This window comes from Musa acuminata, chromosome BXJ2-5, assembly GCF_036884655.1.
Source record: "Musa acuminata AAA Group cultivar baxijiao chromosome BXJ2-5, Cavendish_Baxijiao_AAA, whole genome shotgun sequence".
Classification (NCBI taxonomy): domain Eukaryota; kingdom Viridiplantae; phylum Streptophyta; class Magnoliopsida; order Zingiberales; family Musaceae; genus Musa; species Musa acuminata.
In genome coordinates, this window is record NC_088342.1 from 28,884,723 (window position 1) to 28,902,114 (window position 17,392).

General features: G+C 42.6%; 1 protein-coding gene across 2 annotated transcripts in view; it reads left to right on the plus strand.

Annotated features, from left to right (window-relative positions):
* The window catches only part of LOC135612604 (trihelix transcription factor GT-1-like), a 46,774-nt gene that overhangs the window by 14,077 nt on the left and 15,305 nt on the right, over nucleotides 1-17,392 (plus strand). Inside the window, exons 3-5 of one of the 2 annotated variants that reach the window (XM_065109081.1) lie at nucleotides 9,091-9,222; nucleotides 9,462-9,683; nucleotides 10,149-10,240. In XM_065109081.1, coding sequence (XP_064965153.1) covers nucleotides 9,091-9,222; nucleotides 9,462-9,683; nucleotides 10,149-10,225 — 431 coding nt within the window. In that variant the 3' untranslated portion in view covers nucleotides 10,226-10,240. Of the gene's footprint in view, nucleotides 1-9,090; nucleotides 9,223-9,461; nucleotides 9,684-10,148; nucleotides 10,241-17,392 lie in introns of those variants that run through there. The other variant, XM_065109080.1, reaches the window with a different exon arrangement.

The following is a 17,392-nucleotide window of genomic DNA, read 5'->3' on the forward strand; positions in this document are numbered from 1 at the left end:
CTTTAATATTCAAGAGCACCTTGCTTCCCTTGGGCGGGCGCCTAGGCGCATGACTAGTGCCTCGGGCGTTTTGGACTTTAGCACCTTTTAGCGCTCAGTGCTTTCAAAAACACTGCTCTAACCCTCTCAGGTTCATGAAGAGAACAACATTCTTGCAATAAGGCCAGGGCTCTGAAAATTAATATAGAAGTACATAGCCCCCAGTGGTACACAGCCCCCATATGCCGATGACTAAAGTTTTCATTTGATGCAAAATTCGATGTATATATGGAAGACCCGCCTCTACGATACCATGACATTCACTCCTTGAATCCATAGTCTTTCTTATCATCATATTGTTCATCGAAGTGGAGCTCTCAGTAGCTCCCGATCATATCTCCATTTGATCTAGTCCCTCGCAGGACTAGTTTCCTGCATATCGTATTACCACGAACTGTTCCACCATGATCCGCTGCACCATGTCTTCTCCTGGTGATATCTCAATTGCATTCTGATCATTATGGGATGAACTTGGATTGTGATCCCTCTATGTGTGGCCTCTGCCAACGCATCGTAGGGCCTCTTCCACCTTCGATTGTGTTCGCTCCTTTGCCAATCGACCTTCCTCCATCCGCTTTCGGGTCACACCCAGACGAAGCATAGCTCTAGGACATTTCATCGCCTAGCAGCTCCCGAAGTCCACCGACTTCGTTGAAATTAGTGCACCATTGTCTGGATCTTGAGCCTCTACCCCCACTAGCATAATCTTCACTGTTAACCGTTTCCTTCATGACAACTCGAATGACAACACTATGACATATTCTTCAAGAGTATTTGCCTCTGTATCCTCTTGCTTGTGTCAAAGCCTTTTGACCCCAACTTCACCTCTACAAGTTGAATCGCCTTGGTTCCTCCATCAAATGCTTCTCTGAGATAAGGTTGTTAGGATCTTTTTATTTTCTGAGCTTTTGAATAATATTTATTGAGTCTGTTTAGTTTAATTAGAGTCGAGTAGAAGTTTATTTAATATTTATTTATTATTAAGAGTCCAAGTCCTGGTGGAACTCTATAAATAGTGATGTAATCGTTTCTTTTCAATAGACAATGAAATATTATTAAGTCTTTTGACAAACCCTAGGAGGCCGATCCTCTCGAAGTGATCATCCCCTTTTTTCCCATTTTTTCTATGATAAAACCCTAGGGTCTTATCATTTGGTATCAAAGTAGCGATCCTCGGCGTTCTCGCTACAGTTATCATCGGAAAAAAAAAGAGAGAAGAGAGAGAAAAGGCCGGCAGTCGCACCCCTACTTCCCTTCTCCACCATCGCCGCCGCTGCAAGGCAACGCGTTCTCCACCGCCACCGTTTCTCCTCGGCCACTAACCTCCCCCTCTCCAGCACTGCCACTGCTTCTCGGACAGGGCGACTCACCTCCCCACTACCGCCCCTGCTCCCCGACAGTCCGCACCCCTGCCGCGACCCTCGCTGCCTCCTCCATCGCCGCTGCTGCTTCCCGGCCGCTCGACCACCGCTGTCGCTGCTCCTCGGCCAGCGACCTTCCCTCCTTGTTGCCCCATCTCGCTCGAGCGAGAAGGGCCACGACTGCTATTTTATAGCCATCGAACCACCCCCTTGTCGCTTCTATCATCGACGACGCTGCACCTAGACGCACCACCATCGCTGCCTCCCCTTGGTCGCAGCTTCGGTCACACGATCCTTCGGCGTCACTGTTTTTGTGGTGCGACAGAAACAGAGCAGGCACCAGTTGCCACCACCGCCGTCGCAACTTCCTGGCTAGCGACGACCGTCGCCCGCCTCCCAGCCGTAACCCACGCTGCCTCCCCTTGGGTCGCAGTCGCAGTTGCTCGATAACCGTAGTTTCCCGGTCGGCTACCACGTACCCTTGTTTCCCCTCTCCACCACCGCAACTCCTCGGCCAACGACGATTGCCCCTCGTATCCTAGCCACGACCCTCGTTGCCTCCTCGACTACCGCTGTTGCTACTCCCCGGCAAGCGACCTTCCCTCCGCATATCCTTGCGCTGCCCTGCCTTAACCCCAGTAACGCACGCACCACCGATTCCTCTTCTCAACCCCGGCCGCTTCAACGCTGCCTCGCTCCTCGTGGCGATAGAAACAGGGCAGCAACTCTTCCTCGCAGCGACCGCAGCACTGCCCTCGGCATCCGCTTCCTCGGCAGCTTCGCGTCGATAGTGCTAATGCCCTTGATCAGACATCAGAAACAAGAACTAAGAATTACGGATTTGCAATCTTACGCAATGGCTACCGATAACTCAGTGAAAGCACAAATGGAAGCATTGGAAATCAAAATTGAGAACTGACTATAAGAAATACTTAATAATTTTAAAAAGAGCCTACCGGAGAGCCTTATCAAATTTCAACAAGATGGGAGCTCAAGTTCTGCGTTGAACAAATTTAGAGATACAGGAAAAGAGCCCCAAGATTGTGACACAAACTACCCACGCATTAAGATAGAATTTCCGAGATGGGAAGATAGGGATCCAACCAGTTGGATCTCTAGGGCAGAAAATTTTTTTCGTTTTCACAGGACCCCAGAAGAATCCAAGGTAGAAATAGTCTCAATTCAGCTAGACGAAGATGCAATCCAGTGGTATGATTGGTATGAAACTTGTCACGGAGTTCCTTCGTGAGAGCAGTTCAAGAGAGAGTTTCTTGTTCGCTTTGGTCTATCTGAATACGAGAATGTTGATGGACAGCCCGCTAAAATTCATCAGACTTCTACAGTGTCGGAATATCATAGCAGGTTTGAAAGATTATCAAATCAAGTTAGAGATTGATTTGAACGACAGCTCGTGGGTATATTTATCGAAGGACTTAATCTAGATATCCGGTGTGAAGTTAAAGCTCGTCAACCTTGCATTATGATCGCTGCGATATTATTTGCACATTTACGTAAGGAAAAAATTAGTAGGGAAAATCGTCGAAACAGAAGTGACAACAAATAGATGATTAGCAAGCCACCCACCCCATCTATTCCTAGTTGAAATCCTAACATTCGAAGACTAACCCGAGAAGAACTCAAGGAAAGATCAGCGAAGGGTTTGTGCTGGCACTATGATGAAAAGTGGAGTAGGAAGCATCGATGTAAACAAGGGCAACTTCTTATGAGTGAACCAATTGAGGCGGAATCAGAAGCTAACAATGTAGACTCCGATCATAAAGGTATGGATTCTGATGATGATGTCGGACCTATCATACATACAGTGCATGCATTACCCGGCTACTCTAACTCGCAAACTATGAAAGTTGGAGGAACTTTGGAACATCAACATTTTACAGTTTTGATTGATACTGGTAGCACTAATAATTTTATAGACAGTAAGGTTGCCGACCGATTAGCCTACCACATTGAAGACTCTAACAAATTCGAAGTAAAGGTCGTCAATGGACGGATTTTAACCCGTGATAGCAAGTACTCAAAGATTAAACTGACTTTGTAGGGCAAAAAGTTGCATGTAGACTTTTTTTTACTACCCTTGGAAGACTTCGAAGTGGTGTTCGGAATTGAATGACTATCAACTTTGGGTAATGTTTCATGGAATTTTTCTGAACTAATCATGAAGTTTTTTATTAATGGAAAGTAGGTGATCCTAAAGGGAAGATGTGGAAGTAAGGTCACAACTGCCACTAGCCATCAGATGGAGAGGGTTTTTCAGAAGACTTAAACACCAAAAGGCCAATCTATTGCTTACATTATCAAGAAGTGGAGACCATATTTACTTGATCAACGGGTTGTGATGCACCGCAGATATCCTGTGACTGAAGTGTTGAAAGAGAAACTCTCCGAGTTTGATGCTGCTCAACCTTGAAGACAAGGCTGATTTGAAGAGGGAGGATTTGTTAGGATCTTTTTATTTTCTGAGCTTTTGAATAATATTTATTGAGTTTGTTTAGTTCAGTTAGAGTCGGGTAGAGGTTTATTTAATATTTATTTATTATCAAGAGTCTAAGTCCTGGTGGACTCTAGGTGAAACTCTATAAATAGTGATGTAATCGTTTTTTTTCAACAGACAATGAAATGTTATTAAGTCTTTTGACAAATCCTAGAAGGCCAATCCCCTCGAAGTGATCATCCCCTTTTCTCCCATTTTTTCCATGATAAAACCCTAGGGTCTTATCAAAGGTGCATTTACCTCGAAGCTCCCTTCGTCTTTGGCATCATGCAAGATAAGTCTGTTCCATCAGAATGAAGGACTCATGGAACGACATGATCCCACTCTTACCTCTGCAAGAGTTCATGTTCTTAACCTGTGTCCAAGGAAAGCTTCGTGCCTCTGCTCCATATTCCATCTTCTATGTCGACTCTCTTCATGCAGCTTAGGTACTTCACAAAATTACACCCAAGTTGCTCCGCTCCTCGATTTGCATTGAGTTGATTATGGCCCTCACGCCCACTATTTCACGGGTCAACCCTCCGTTGAATTTGATCTCCATATCAGCTCTAAGTGTGCCTTCATTTGGTGTTGCCTTGGGTCGCTCATCTACTTGTTCTTGTCATGCATCCACCAATGCATTACCTCATGCGAGATCATACGACGACTCCTTGTCGCTTGGTCGGTCCGTTGAGCTTTGTGGAGTTCTCTTGAGGTACTCCTCAACATGTGCGGTTCGTTGCATATGATTCTCCCTCTGGAGAACCGAGACTTATTCCTCTAAGGTATCTGTCCCGTTGGAGTAATTTTTCTCTTTGCGTCCTTCCCTCTGGAAGTTTCGGAGACCACCATCCCCTTGGATTACTCCGCCTTATTAAACAAACTGTGCATTGTTAGATTGTGACTCCTCGCCAATACAACCCCTGCTGCATCCCTCAAGGTCTAGCAACATGCTGAATTCGCTACACACTTTAGCCTTCTATGGACATATCCTTCCCATACTGAAGAGAAAGTTTCAATGCTCCATGACGCCTAGTTTCAGTTGCCTTGGGATGACCATGAACATTCCATCATCCGCATACAAGCCCTTGCATGAGTATCGAATTCTTCGAGTTAGCAATTCCCCTCACCTCTGTGAGCTTTACACAACTTTTTCGATTGCTAAGCAACCCATTCTACTTTGCATGGTCTCATCCTTTACTAAGCACCTCGCTTACCTTGAGCACCATCAAATATGGTTGTCAATGTCGAGCCGTAGCTCAAACTCAGCCATCCCAACCTTTGTGTGCTACATATTCTTCTCAGCTTACTTGTCCTTGTGGTGCCTCTCGCGTGAAGGGTTAGCCATTCCTTTGAATGTTAATCTCAGATGCCCACTCCTCTAAGCGACTTATTTCCCTACATCTCTATGCTAGTTTCCCCCAAACCGTCGCGCGTGCTAGCTGCCCTCAACGCAGCCCCGCAAGGTCCCCCACATTTGCATGCCAAGTGTTTCTAAGTGTACTTGTCTCGCTCTGATACTATATGTCACGCACTTAATTGGTTTTGCCTAAGTCGTACGGCACCCTTGCGTGCCCATCCACAAAGGTTAGCATTCCTGAAACTCCTATGGTCCTTTGTGACCTACAAAAGGGAAAATAGGTTAGAGAAAGTTCTTCACTCGGGATCCACAAGCAATCATTTTAGCAAACACTTCATAGCCAATGTAAATTACAAACAGACTTTACAAGCTTTGAACGGTCGCACAACAAAGGGTCCAAAATGGTCCACTACAGACCGAAATTCTCACAAGTGCCCACATGATACAACTTTTGTTTGCACGCCTAAGACGGTCATCAAAACCAACCAAAATGGGGCTGCTAAACTTACTGTCAGCCCTTTACATGCTGTGCAAAGCATGAACAAAATGAAAGATACAAACATACATGAGCATTACATTAAACACCCCATTTACAATTTTATCCGTGATAGCAGGCTTGAGAAATCAGGCCGCAACATGTGAAAACAAGGCAGTTTTGGCTCAGTTTGCCCTGTTCAGCGAATAGTGCAGCGGATTAAAACTTTGGTTTTAGAAAATCTTTCGTACGATAAAAATAATGTTTCGTTTGAAATTGTTTCAATTACGTTGAAAGCGTACGTAATAAGATGAGGGCAGTGAACTTAGCAAAGTAAAGGTTTACAGAAAGATAAATGCATAAACATAAACGCAAACCGGAGATTACGCCGATTTTAAAGTGGTTCGGTCAAATGACCTACATCCACTTGCGTGGCCCCTCTTCGATGAGGCTCCCACCTTCCACTAGCAAATCTCTTGAAAGGGAAGGGTAAATACCCCTCTTACAACTCTTTACAAGCGGTTCACTCTCTTACAAATTTTCAGCAAGAAAGAAGGAGGTGAACACTAGCAAAATGAAAACAAGATTAGCTAGGACTTTTCTAAGACCTTTCTCTCAAACACTTGCTGCTCAAAAAGTTGTCTTCTCAGCTGAGACTTGAGGGGTATTTATAGGCCTCAAGAGGATTCAAATTTGGGCTCCAAAAAATTGAATTATCTTATGTTCCCGATGCTGGCGGTGCCACCGCCCAGCCAAGCGGTGCCACTGCCCAGTGCTCGGGTGCTGGGCGGTGCCACCGCCTAGGCCAATTCAGCTCACTGGTTGGGCTCCAAACTTGGCCCAAACCAGTCCGAACTCGGGCCCAATTGGCCCCTACTTGGGTTATAAGATTAACACCTTATCCTAACCCTAATTAACGTGCTAACTATGAATTTAAAGACATTTTCTAAACTATTACAAAGTCCGTAAGTCAAGACTTTTTCCGGCGAGCTTCCGGCGAACTTCCGACGGTTTTTCGATAAACTCTCGGAAACCATTCTGCGGACTCCCGGCAAGCTCCTAGACTTCACGATTTAATCTTGGTGAGTTCCAACGAGCTTCTTCGGTAAGCTCCGATCTTTCTCGGTGAGCTCCGTGAACTTCCAACGAACCTTCCGGCGAGCTTCCGAAAAACCCTTCGGCAAGCTCCCTACTCATTCTCGGCTAGTTCCGGCAGCATTCCCGACGAACTTTCGGACTTCCGTCGAACTCTCGAACTCCCAATGAATTCTTCGCGCTTGACTCCAGCACTTTGTTTTGCTTTATGTCTTCATCGTTGTCGTAGTTAATCCTGCACACACAAACCAAAACTCAACTCTGATCTAGACAATTATTACAACGCGAATTGACATTCTGTTGCCCGGCACGTCATTGGTTGGCGCTTCGTCCGATTCTTCGGTGCATCGTCCTCTCTTGCGGCTTGTTGCCCAATCGGCGATTGACCTCCGCAACCCCGATATCCTTGGCACAATTTCACTCTCCTTGGCCCGATGCCCGACGTCCGAAGCATTCAGCCATCCAATATCCTGACGTGATCTCTTCCGGCGCAACGTCAATTCCTCCTGCGTCAACTGTCTAAACCTGATCGAGTAGACCTGCATCGCTCAAAATGCAGTTTAAATCATAAACACATATCAAGTGGTTTCATCATCAAAATACGAGATTCAACATTCTTCACTCGGGATCCACAAGCAATCATTTTAGCAAACACTTCATAGCCAATGTAAATTACAAACAGACTTTACAAGCTTTGAACGGTCGCACAACAAAGGGTCCAAAATGGTCCACTACAGACCGAAATTCTCACAAGTGCCCACATGATACAACTTTTGTTTGCACGCCTAAGACGGTCATCAAAACCAACCAAAATGGGGCTGCTAAACTTACTGTCAGCCCTTTACATGCTGTGCAAAGCATGAACAAAATGAAAGATACAAACATACATGAGCATTACATTAAACACCCCATTTACAATTTTATCCGTGATAGCAGGCTTGAGAAATCAGGCCGCAACATGTGAAAACAAGGCAGTTTTGGCTCAGTTTGCCCTGTTCAGCGAATAGTTGCTGTGCAGCCTTGCAAACTGCCTAGGGTTACAAAAACCAAGGAAAAAACACAAAAACTAGGCAAAACACAATGTCAAACAATTGTACAAGCAAACATAAGTGGCGATGGCCCGTTGACGAAGGTGTTGCAGGCACACGGTGGTAGTCCGTGACATAAGGTCAACAAGTCTGGATCAGATTTTGATTGAATAGCTTTAGGGCGTACTGTAAGAATCAAAATCTGAACCCTTCAATAACTCAAAATTTTGACATTTGGACAACTTAAACCTAATGATATTTCACTGTTGCGATATGAAGGCTAATCTATGTACTTTGTTGGTCATTATTTTTTTCAATCTACTCAAACTTGATAGGGTTGACCTGAAATTTTCATCAAACTTTAAGTATAACAGCTAGTTCACATTTTCATTTTGATAAATAATAAAGAACTACATATAACCTGGACTCAGCCCACTTAGACTGATCTGATGTCTACTTGGTAATGCAGACCCACTTTTTTCACTGCATAAAACCTGAACCTCATTTCGTTATAATACCATATATTAGTTTTTGCTTGGATATGGATTTTGGGCAAAGAGATATTCTTTATCCTGGTTTTTGCCTGCTTGGACGTGGTCCATATGGTTGAGACAAAAAATGGAACCCTTATGTTTGGTCTCATTTTGAAGGCCAATTTTTGCTAGTAGGCATGCCGGTAGGCTACTAAGTTATGATAAATGTCATTGAATCAATCTGAGTCCTTTGTATTGACTGACATGAGTTATAGTGAGAGCGATTTTTAGCTATATGTCTTGAGATCATGTGGAGCTCAAATATTTAAGTGGAGTAGTGCTTATTACACCCTAGTTAATCCCACATTGGATGATGAGAAAGGATAAGACTTGATGACTGATGGGTTAGAACTTAGAAATATGCTTACTTTGTAACAATTTTAGTAAAATTTTTCTCTCTGAAGCATCGAACTTGTTGTTCCCTAGTAGCAAGTTCCATTGCCTCTCTATACGAAGCCTTTATTTTGCTGATTTCTTCCACTATGACTTAAATTCTTTTTGTCAAGAATAAAGCTGCTATTAGTTATTTTCTTGTTAGAGGTTCCTCTGGTAAAATATCCTCTTCATTTTCTTATCATCTGTTATTGGTGGTAATCTTAGTTGTATTGCTACTTACAAGAGCTTTTGTATCGTGAGTAATATTTGTGCCCCTATATATATATATCCTTTTTTCAGTGTATAACAATAGCTATATCCATGATTATCTAGCAAACGGTAGATCACCACTCAACATGGACAGACCTCTGGAGCATGATAGACATCCACTGGCCATAACAGCTGCTGAAGCGGTTGCAGCTAGTGGTGTAAATCCTTGGAGTTGGCGAGATCCTTCTGTGAATGGTAAGGTCCTTGTATGTCTTCTAATAGAAATATATAACTTTTTTATTTGTTTCTTCTTGAACATCATCTTGAAAACAGGAACATTTTGGTTTGACTGCTTCAGAACATTCATGCAACTTCTTGATGTATTACTAGTGATATATGCAAATATATCAGTGTAAACACAAAACAGATGTAGCATGACGTACTGCTAGTATCCCTGGTTTTGACTAGATTGTTCATTTCTACTGTCTAAGCAGATAATAATGCCTCCTATGATGGAAGGGTTATTTTGGTCAAATGGGGTGATTACTCAAGAAGGATTGGTATCGATGGCACTGCCGAGGCAATTAAGGAGGCCATCAAGTCTGCATTTGGTTTAAGAACCAAAAGGGCATTTTGGCTAGAGGATGACGAAAATGTGATTCGCAGCCTTGATAGAGATATGCCTCTAGGTTCCTACACTCTCCATCTTGATGAAGGTAATGACAATGATTAGATATCCATATCAAACTCCAATATGAACTGTACAGATTTAGCGAGCTTGACATTTTCCAGTTAACTGTTATTTATATTGAACTTTGATATTGAAATATCCTCTTCATCAGAAAATGTTTTAGTAGGACTCTGTTGTTTTGTTTCCTTCTAAGTATGACATTGTCATTGCATATTTTTTATCTTTGGAAGTAATTTCATGTTCTTCATAAATAAAGGTAAATATACAAGTTGTTTTGTTTCGTTCTAAGTAATTGCATATTTAGTAAGCAATCGGTTGTTTTGTTTCCTTCTAAGTATGACATTGTCATTGCATATTTTTTATCTTTGGAAGTAATTGCATGTTCTTCATAAATAAAGGTAAATATACATGTCTTTTACAACTAGAGTGATCTGCTCTATATGAATATGAGATCAGGATAAATCTAACACAGATCTAATTGTTTGGCTAGTCTTCCATAAAGCACAAATACTTCAAATTTCTTGCCTCATCCTTGATGCATGTCCTATACTTCCTCAAGGTATCTGACTTTTAAATAATTACAGATGTTTCTAGTCATGTTTAAGATTGTTATTGATACTTTGTGTTATTTAAGAGAACTTTTCTTTATCCATATATGTTGATCTTTTATTATGGATGAGGTGACTGTAGGATTTTAAATATACTGTATTATGTGGTTAATATCAAGTACCAAAGCATGATCAGCAAAATGAACATGATGCTTTTAGCTTCCCTTATCATATATTATTGTTATCTTTTCTGCATTCTTGAAGTACTATGTACTAAAAATAAATTCTTTGGTGATGAATATGATAGGTAAGCTAGTTAAAACTTAGTCCTTTTAAGTGAATGTCAAGCATTGTCATGTATATTATTGTTTATTTAGATTATTATTTAATAGATATCAGTGCTGTACATTATCCCATCTTTTAAGGATTTAACATACTAGTATATCTGTCTCTTGTCGTCCAAAAGTTCCTCCGTCACTGTTGCCCTTTCCTTCCCTACTTTCCACTATCGATGACTCTTTTCTCTCCCTCTAACTATTGTTAACAGTAGATAATCTACTGTTAACAGTAGTTAATATCATATTTTTATTCATATAATCATATTTATCAATTGCATTATATATTTTTTTATATTTTAATATTTCAGAGCATCTCGTTTCGTTCGGACGAGCGCCTAGCATCTCGAGCATATTGAGACCTTGGCACCTTTTGGCGCCTAGCGTTTTTTGAATCACTAGTTGCAAGTCTCAGTCTTCTCTTTTCTTGTTTTGGTTTCTCTTTAATTCTTCTCTTCTTTGTTCACCATGTATTTCCACCACTCGATTGAGCAAGCATATTTTATCCATCTGTGACAGCATCAAATGCTGAATATGTAGGAATATAGTGAATTTGAAACAAAGTGTGGTCATGGTTTAATATGGTATAGAAAAAATGAATTCAGAGATTTGCCCTGTGCCTTGCAAGATACAGTCAAGGGTCATATTGGTACTGGTCCTTGCCCCCCATTTGGTGTAATAATGGTGTTGTTCCTTAACAACACTCAGTATGACCAACATGCTGAGTGCTGATGGCACAACTGGGTGAGCAAAGTGGCCACAGAAGGCAGATAAGACAAAAAATATTTGATTCTTAATTGCAAGAATACAAGAAAAATAAGGACGGACATGGAAATAACATGACTTCAACAGGTTTTCAATGGGTGTGAGGGTGATTGGTGCTTGATGGAGAAAGTTGAATCTAATTATTGGAGAGTAGATGTAAAAATTTGTCATAAAAACTAGCGAAGAGGTGCTTCTGGCTGTCCGGAGTAGTAGGATGAGGGTTGCCAAGAAAGGGAGAGCTGGTTGCCAGTGATCAGTGTTTTGGTTGATATGGTTTAAAACTTGGTAACCTGATATCGGTCGAAATTTAAAACCTTAGATGCAAATGGTACTAATTATCTACAACTTAATGATTCAGCAGTTGGTAAACCGGAGAAATTCAAAATTATACAAGATCAAGACATGGGAGAACATGTTGAAGAAACTGAAGGTTGCAAAAGAAAACATATGAGGGCACAGTCTTCATTTTTTTACGATCTGGTAAATGGGATATCTAGAGGTAGCTGCTATTAAATCTCTTGCAACACACGACAGAACTTATCATCAGTGCACTTTTGCAGAGAATACAACAAAAGGAAGCGATAATATCTCAGAAGAATTACTTGGAGTTGGATACATACTTAGATATTTTCTTGCAATTGAGATCCATGTAGGGCAGTATCATGCAAGTATCTTTTACTATTTACTAGTTAAAATTTCAGAGGTCCCTACCTCTTCACCACCGGTCCTCGTAAGGAATTTTATGCAAGTTTGTTATGGCAAGTAAAGCATATTATAGAAATTTCTTCTAACATCCATTGCAACCTACCTGGTTCTAAGGAGCCCTAGCACAAACCCATGTATCTGCACTGAAAAGTTCCATTATAGTGTCACAGTTCAAAAGAAGCAAGTTATGCCCATGTCACGGCTGCACGATGAGCTTATGGAGCATGGTGAGGGACCAACCTGCTTACTAGAGGCACAACCTGCTGATAGTTTTTGGGTTTTTGCTGCACATTGCAGTCTATGTGGCATGTGAATTTGATCCAAAATAGGCCAGTGTTATCAATGTTGTGACCAACAAATTTTCAGTGTCACAAAGGACAAACCCACTTCTTGGGAGGCCATTCATTCCTATGCCATCCTATCACAGTCTTAGCTGAAATTGCCGAAGTCATGAGGTATCCTTACATTATCCGTCCGCAAAGGATCAGCTTAGATGTAACCTCGCTCAGGATCCAAAGGACTTATAAAAAGCAAATTGATTATTTCAAAAAATAAGTGACGAACAAGTCCAACATCTTGTAAAGAGGATAGCTTTACAAGCAATTCAACAAACAATTAGTGTGCAAGAAAGAAAGGGAAAACATATACTTTAAAAGGCAAATAAATAGTCGCAAGTCCACAAACGATTGCTCATCGGGTATCGGGTCCGTTGTCAAGTTCTTATAGGTTTTACGTGCGAACTTCTAAATCCAATCAACACCCAACACTACCTCAAACCCTCATCTAGCCTTGTGCCACCCAGGTAGTTCTAGGGTTCTGGTTTCACACCGCACAATAGCTTGCACAAAACAAGTCATGGCATGTGAAAACTCGACCATTTTGGGGTAGTTTTGCCCATTCTGGTAAGCAGTCGCTCTATAGCTTTGCAAATTATTCCTACTTACAGTTTTCAAGCAAAAACACACAAAAACAAGGCAAAACACACTACTAACGAGTGTATAAGCAAACAAAAGCGACAAACGGTCCATTGATGAAGGTGTTATGAGTGTACGATGGCTATTTATGATATTCTCCCTCACTTAAACTGTTGACGCCCTCGTCGACGCTTGCTGGTAGGCTTTGATGACTGCTTCTTCATATCGTAAGAACCGCCCCAAGAACCATGCTTCTCGGTCATTGAGCAGTGTAGGAGTGCAATAACTTGGTCGTATTCTTCACCACATTCTTTATCATCAACTTGGCTGCCTCCTCCGTTAAGTAGTGTAGGATACAACGATAAATGTTGCATACTTTGAGAACTGATTGACCACCACAAGTATCTTGATCCAAGTCCCCCTACTATCAGCAAGCTTGATATGAAGTTTAATGAAATGCTATCCAATAGCTTTTCTAGTACTGGTAATGGCTCTAAAAGGCCCACTGGCTTCCGCCATACTTGTAGACAATGGACCACCACTATTATCTCCTTCTCGTGCACTAGATATCATCGCTCGGTCTTATTGAGCTTACGATTCTCGTAGGGCACTAGGTGACCCGCTTGCATTAGTACTTCTCCAATAGCAAAGTTCAAAGTATCTGTGTGGACTTCGAAAGACTTCCCATAGTTCCGCAATTTGAACACTGGTTCTTCTAACACAACAACCTTTAGGTCTTGGCATGTCATTTCACATTTGTTTGACAATTGCCAAGGCTGCTCCTTTAGCAACTCCGTTAGTGAAGCTATGTGCTTCAAGTATCCAGATATGTATTGATAATGGTTGATGAAACTAAGGAAGGATCTCAGCTCCAGTACCATCTTTGATATTCTCCACTCTGTCATAGCCAGCACCTTCGATTTATCCACCTGAATTGATCCCCATCGTCTTGGTGCTCCAAGAATAAAATCTCTATCTAAGCAAAGTAGCATTTTCTCTTTTCACGAATAGGGTATTCTTCTTGAGAATATCGTTTCCCATCTTGTTTGTTCTGGAAGAGAACTGGAGCTTCAAATGGTGCTTTGGAACTACAGATGAGGCCACCGTTTAACCATTTATTTAATTGCTTTGAGGCTTCAGTCCTGGCTCTAGCTCGAAGCAATGATCCATGCTTCTATGTAGAAGTAAAGTTTTCGGCAACTTAAGTAGCATAGCATCTACGAACTTCAAAACATTTGCCACTATAATAGGTTCTCGAGCAAGCTCTATATCAAGTGGCTCTAGCTTCACTATATCTACAAAAGTTAATTTACCTTTTCACACTCCTTCAATTGTAATGCTGATAGTTGTTACAGGTCCTTGGTTCCTCGAGAAACTGGAACCATACAGAGGTCGTCACCTCCCATCAGACATAGAGAGTTTAGAAGTGACATTGGCACCATCTTGACTATGTGCATGAACTCTATTCCGACGATCACTTAGAAGTTGTCCAACAGTAATGCCATCATGTTGGTGCTTTCGCTCCACATCCTAATTTAGATAGAGACCCCTTTCGCCAACCCAAAGATCTACTTAGCCTTTGAGTTTATCGCCTTCATTTGACTTGAGCTTTTCTCCAGATTCAGTCCTAGTCGTCTTGCTTCACGGTCAGCGATGAAATTATGGGTAGCACCCATGTCCATTATTACACGAGTTGTTTAACCTTTTTGCTTGATATTCGCATACATCATGATATCGGGGTAATGCGGAATAGATTTTAAAAGAAAGCTGATAGTATAGTTGTATTTGTTGGAATAAGTTTCTCAGATAGAAAAGGAACGAACTCACGATAATACTTTAATAAAATAAAATAATAGCTCACTACCAAGTTTAAAATCACAAAGGGATACAGAAAGTTCATCACCCCAAGGATAATAAACAAGGATACAGAACTGAAAATAAAAGACTCACCACTCAAGGAAGCATCCAAGAGATACAGAGCTTAAGAGAAAACTCCAAGAGTGCTTCTACCAATATCATCAGTTCCTAAATTCCTTTCTAATCCTCAAACACCAAAATAAGTACTAGTGCATAAAATAACCCTTCATGTATAGTGTCACGGACATAATTCTAAACAGGATGTTTAATGTAATACTTATGATGTCAGTATCTTTTGGTTTGTTAATGCTTTGCACAGCATGTAGAGGGACGTTCGAAGGCTTAACAACCTCATTTTAGTTGGGTTTGGTGGCCGTTTTAGGCTTGTAAATAAAGGTTGTGTCATGTGGACACTTGTGAGAGAAATTCGGTCTGTAGTGAACCATTTTGACCCTTTGTTGTGCAACCGTTCAGAGCTTGTAAAGTCCGTTTGTAATTTGCATTGATTATGAAGTGTTTTCTGAAATGTTTGCTTGTAGATCCCGAGTGAGGCGCTTTCGCTAACCCGTTTTCTCTTTTGTAGGTCCTAAGGGACCATGGGAGGTTTCGGGGAGGTTGACCTTTGCGGACGGATATGTAAGGGTGCCGCATTGTCACGGACAAACTTCTAAACAGGATGTTTGTTGTAATGCTTATGTATGTCCATGTCTTTTGGTATGTACATGCTTTGCACAACATGTAGAGGGACGGCCGAAGGTTTAATAGTCCCATTTTTAGTTGGGTTGGTGGCCGCTTTAGGCTTGTAAATAAAGGTTGTGTCATGTGGACACTTGTGAGAGATTTTCGGTCTGTAGTGGATCATTTTGACCCTTTGTTGTGCAACTGTTCAGAGCTTTTAAAGTTTGCTTGTAATTTGTATTGTCTATGAAGTGTTTTCGGAAATGTTTGCTTGTGGATCCCGAGTGAGGCGTTTCCTCTAACCTGTTTTCTCTTTTGTGGGTCCTAAGGGACCATGGAAGGCTTCGGGGAGGTTGACCTTTGCGGACGGACATGCAAGGGTGTCGCACGACTTAAGCGAAACCAGCTAAGTCCGTGATAGATGGTATCAGAGCGGGACAAGCACTCATATAAACACTTAGCATGCAAACGTGGGGGACCTAGCGGGGCTATGTTGAGGGCAGGCAGCACACGCGCGACCGTTTGGGAGAAAACGGGCATGAAGATGTAGGGAAAAGGAGTCATTCGGAGGAGCGGACATCTGAGATTGGCATTCAAAGGAATGGCCAACCCTTCGCGCAAGAGGCACTACCAGAACAGGCAAGCTTGGAAGAATGTGGAGCGCATAAAGGTTGGGGTGGCTGAGTTTGAGCTACGGCTCAATGTTGACAACTATACTTGATGGTGCTCAAAGCAAACGAGACGCTTGGTAAAGGATGAGACCATACAAGGTAGAATGAGTTGCTCAACGACCGAAAGAGTTGTGCAAAGCACACAGAGGTGAGGGGAATTGCTAACTCGAAGAATTCGGTACTCATACATGTGCTTGTCTGCGGACGATGGAATGTTCGCGGCCATCCTAAGGCGACCGAAACTCGGCGCCATGGAGCATTGAAACTTTCTCTTCGGCATGTGAAGGATACGTCCGTAGGAGGCTGAAGTGTGCAACGAGTTCAGCATGTTGTTAGGCCTTCAGTGGTGCAGCGGGAGCTGTATTGACGTGGAGTCGCAATCTAGCAAGTGCGTTTGCAGGAGGCAGAATAATGCACAGTTTGTTCAGCAAATCAGAGTAGTCCAAGGGGGTGGTGGTCTCTGAAACGAAGAGAGATGTTGCTCCAACGGGACAGTTATCTAGGAGGGATAAGTCCCGGCTCTCCAGAATGAGAATCATGTGGGACGGACCGCACATGTTGAGGAGGAATACCTCAACAAACAATAACTCCACGAAGCTCAATGGACCGAGCAAGCGGCGAGGAGTCGTCGCATGATCTCGCTTGAGAGAATGCATTGGTGGATGCATTGCGAGATCAAGTGGGGGAGCGACCCAAAGCAACACAAATGAAGGCACACTTGGAGTCGATATGGAGATCGGACTCGAGGGAGGGCTGAACCGTGGAATGGTGGGCGCGAGGGCTACCATCATCTCAATGCAAAAACAAGGAACAGAGCAACTTGGGTGTAACTTGGCGAAGTACCCAAGCCGCATGAAGGGAGCCAGCATAGAAGATGGAACATAGAGCGAAGGCACAGTGCTTTCTTTAGACAGAGGTCAAGGACATGAACTCTTGCAGAGGCAAGAGCATGATCATGTTGTTCCATGGGTCCTTCATTCTGACGGAGCGGACTCATCTTGTATGGTGCTAAAGACGAAGGGAGCTTCTGGGCACATGCACCTTACCTCGGAGAAGCATTTGATGGAGGAACTAAGGAGACTCAACTTGCGGAGGCAAAGTTGGGTTCAGAAGGCCTTAACACGGGGTAAGAGGACGCGGAGGCGGGTACTCTTAAAGAATATGTCACAGTGCTTCCATTCAAATTGTCATGAAGGAAGCGGTGCGCAACGGAGATTGTGCTGGTAGGGGCAGAGGCCCAGGATCCAAAAATGGTATACCA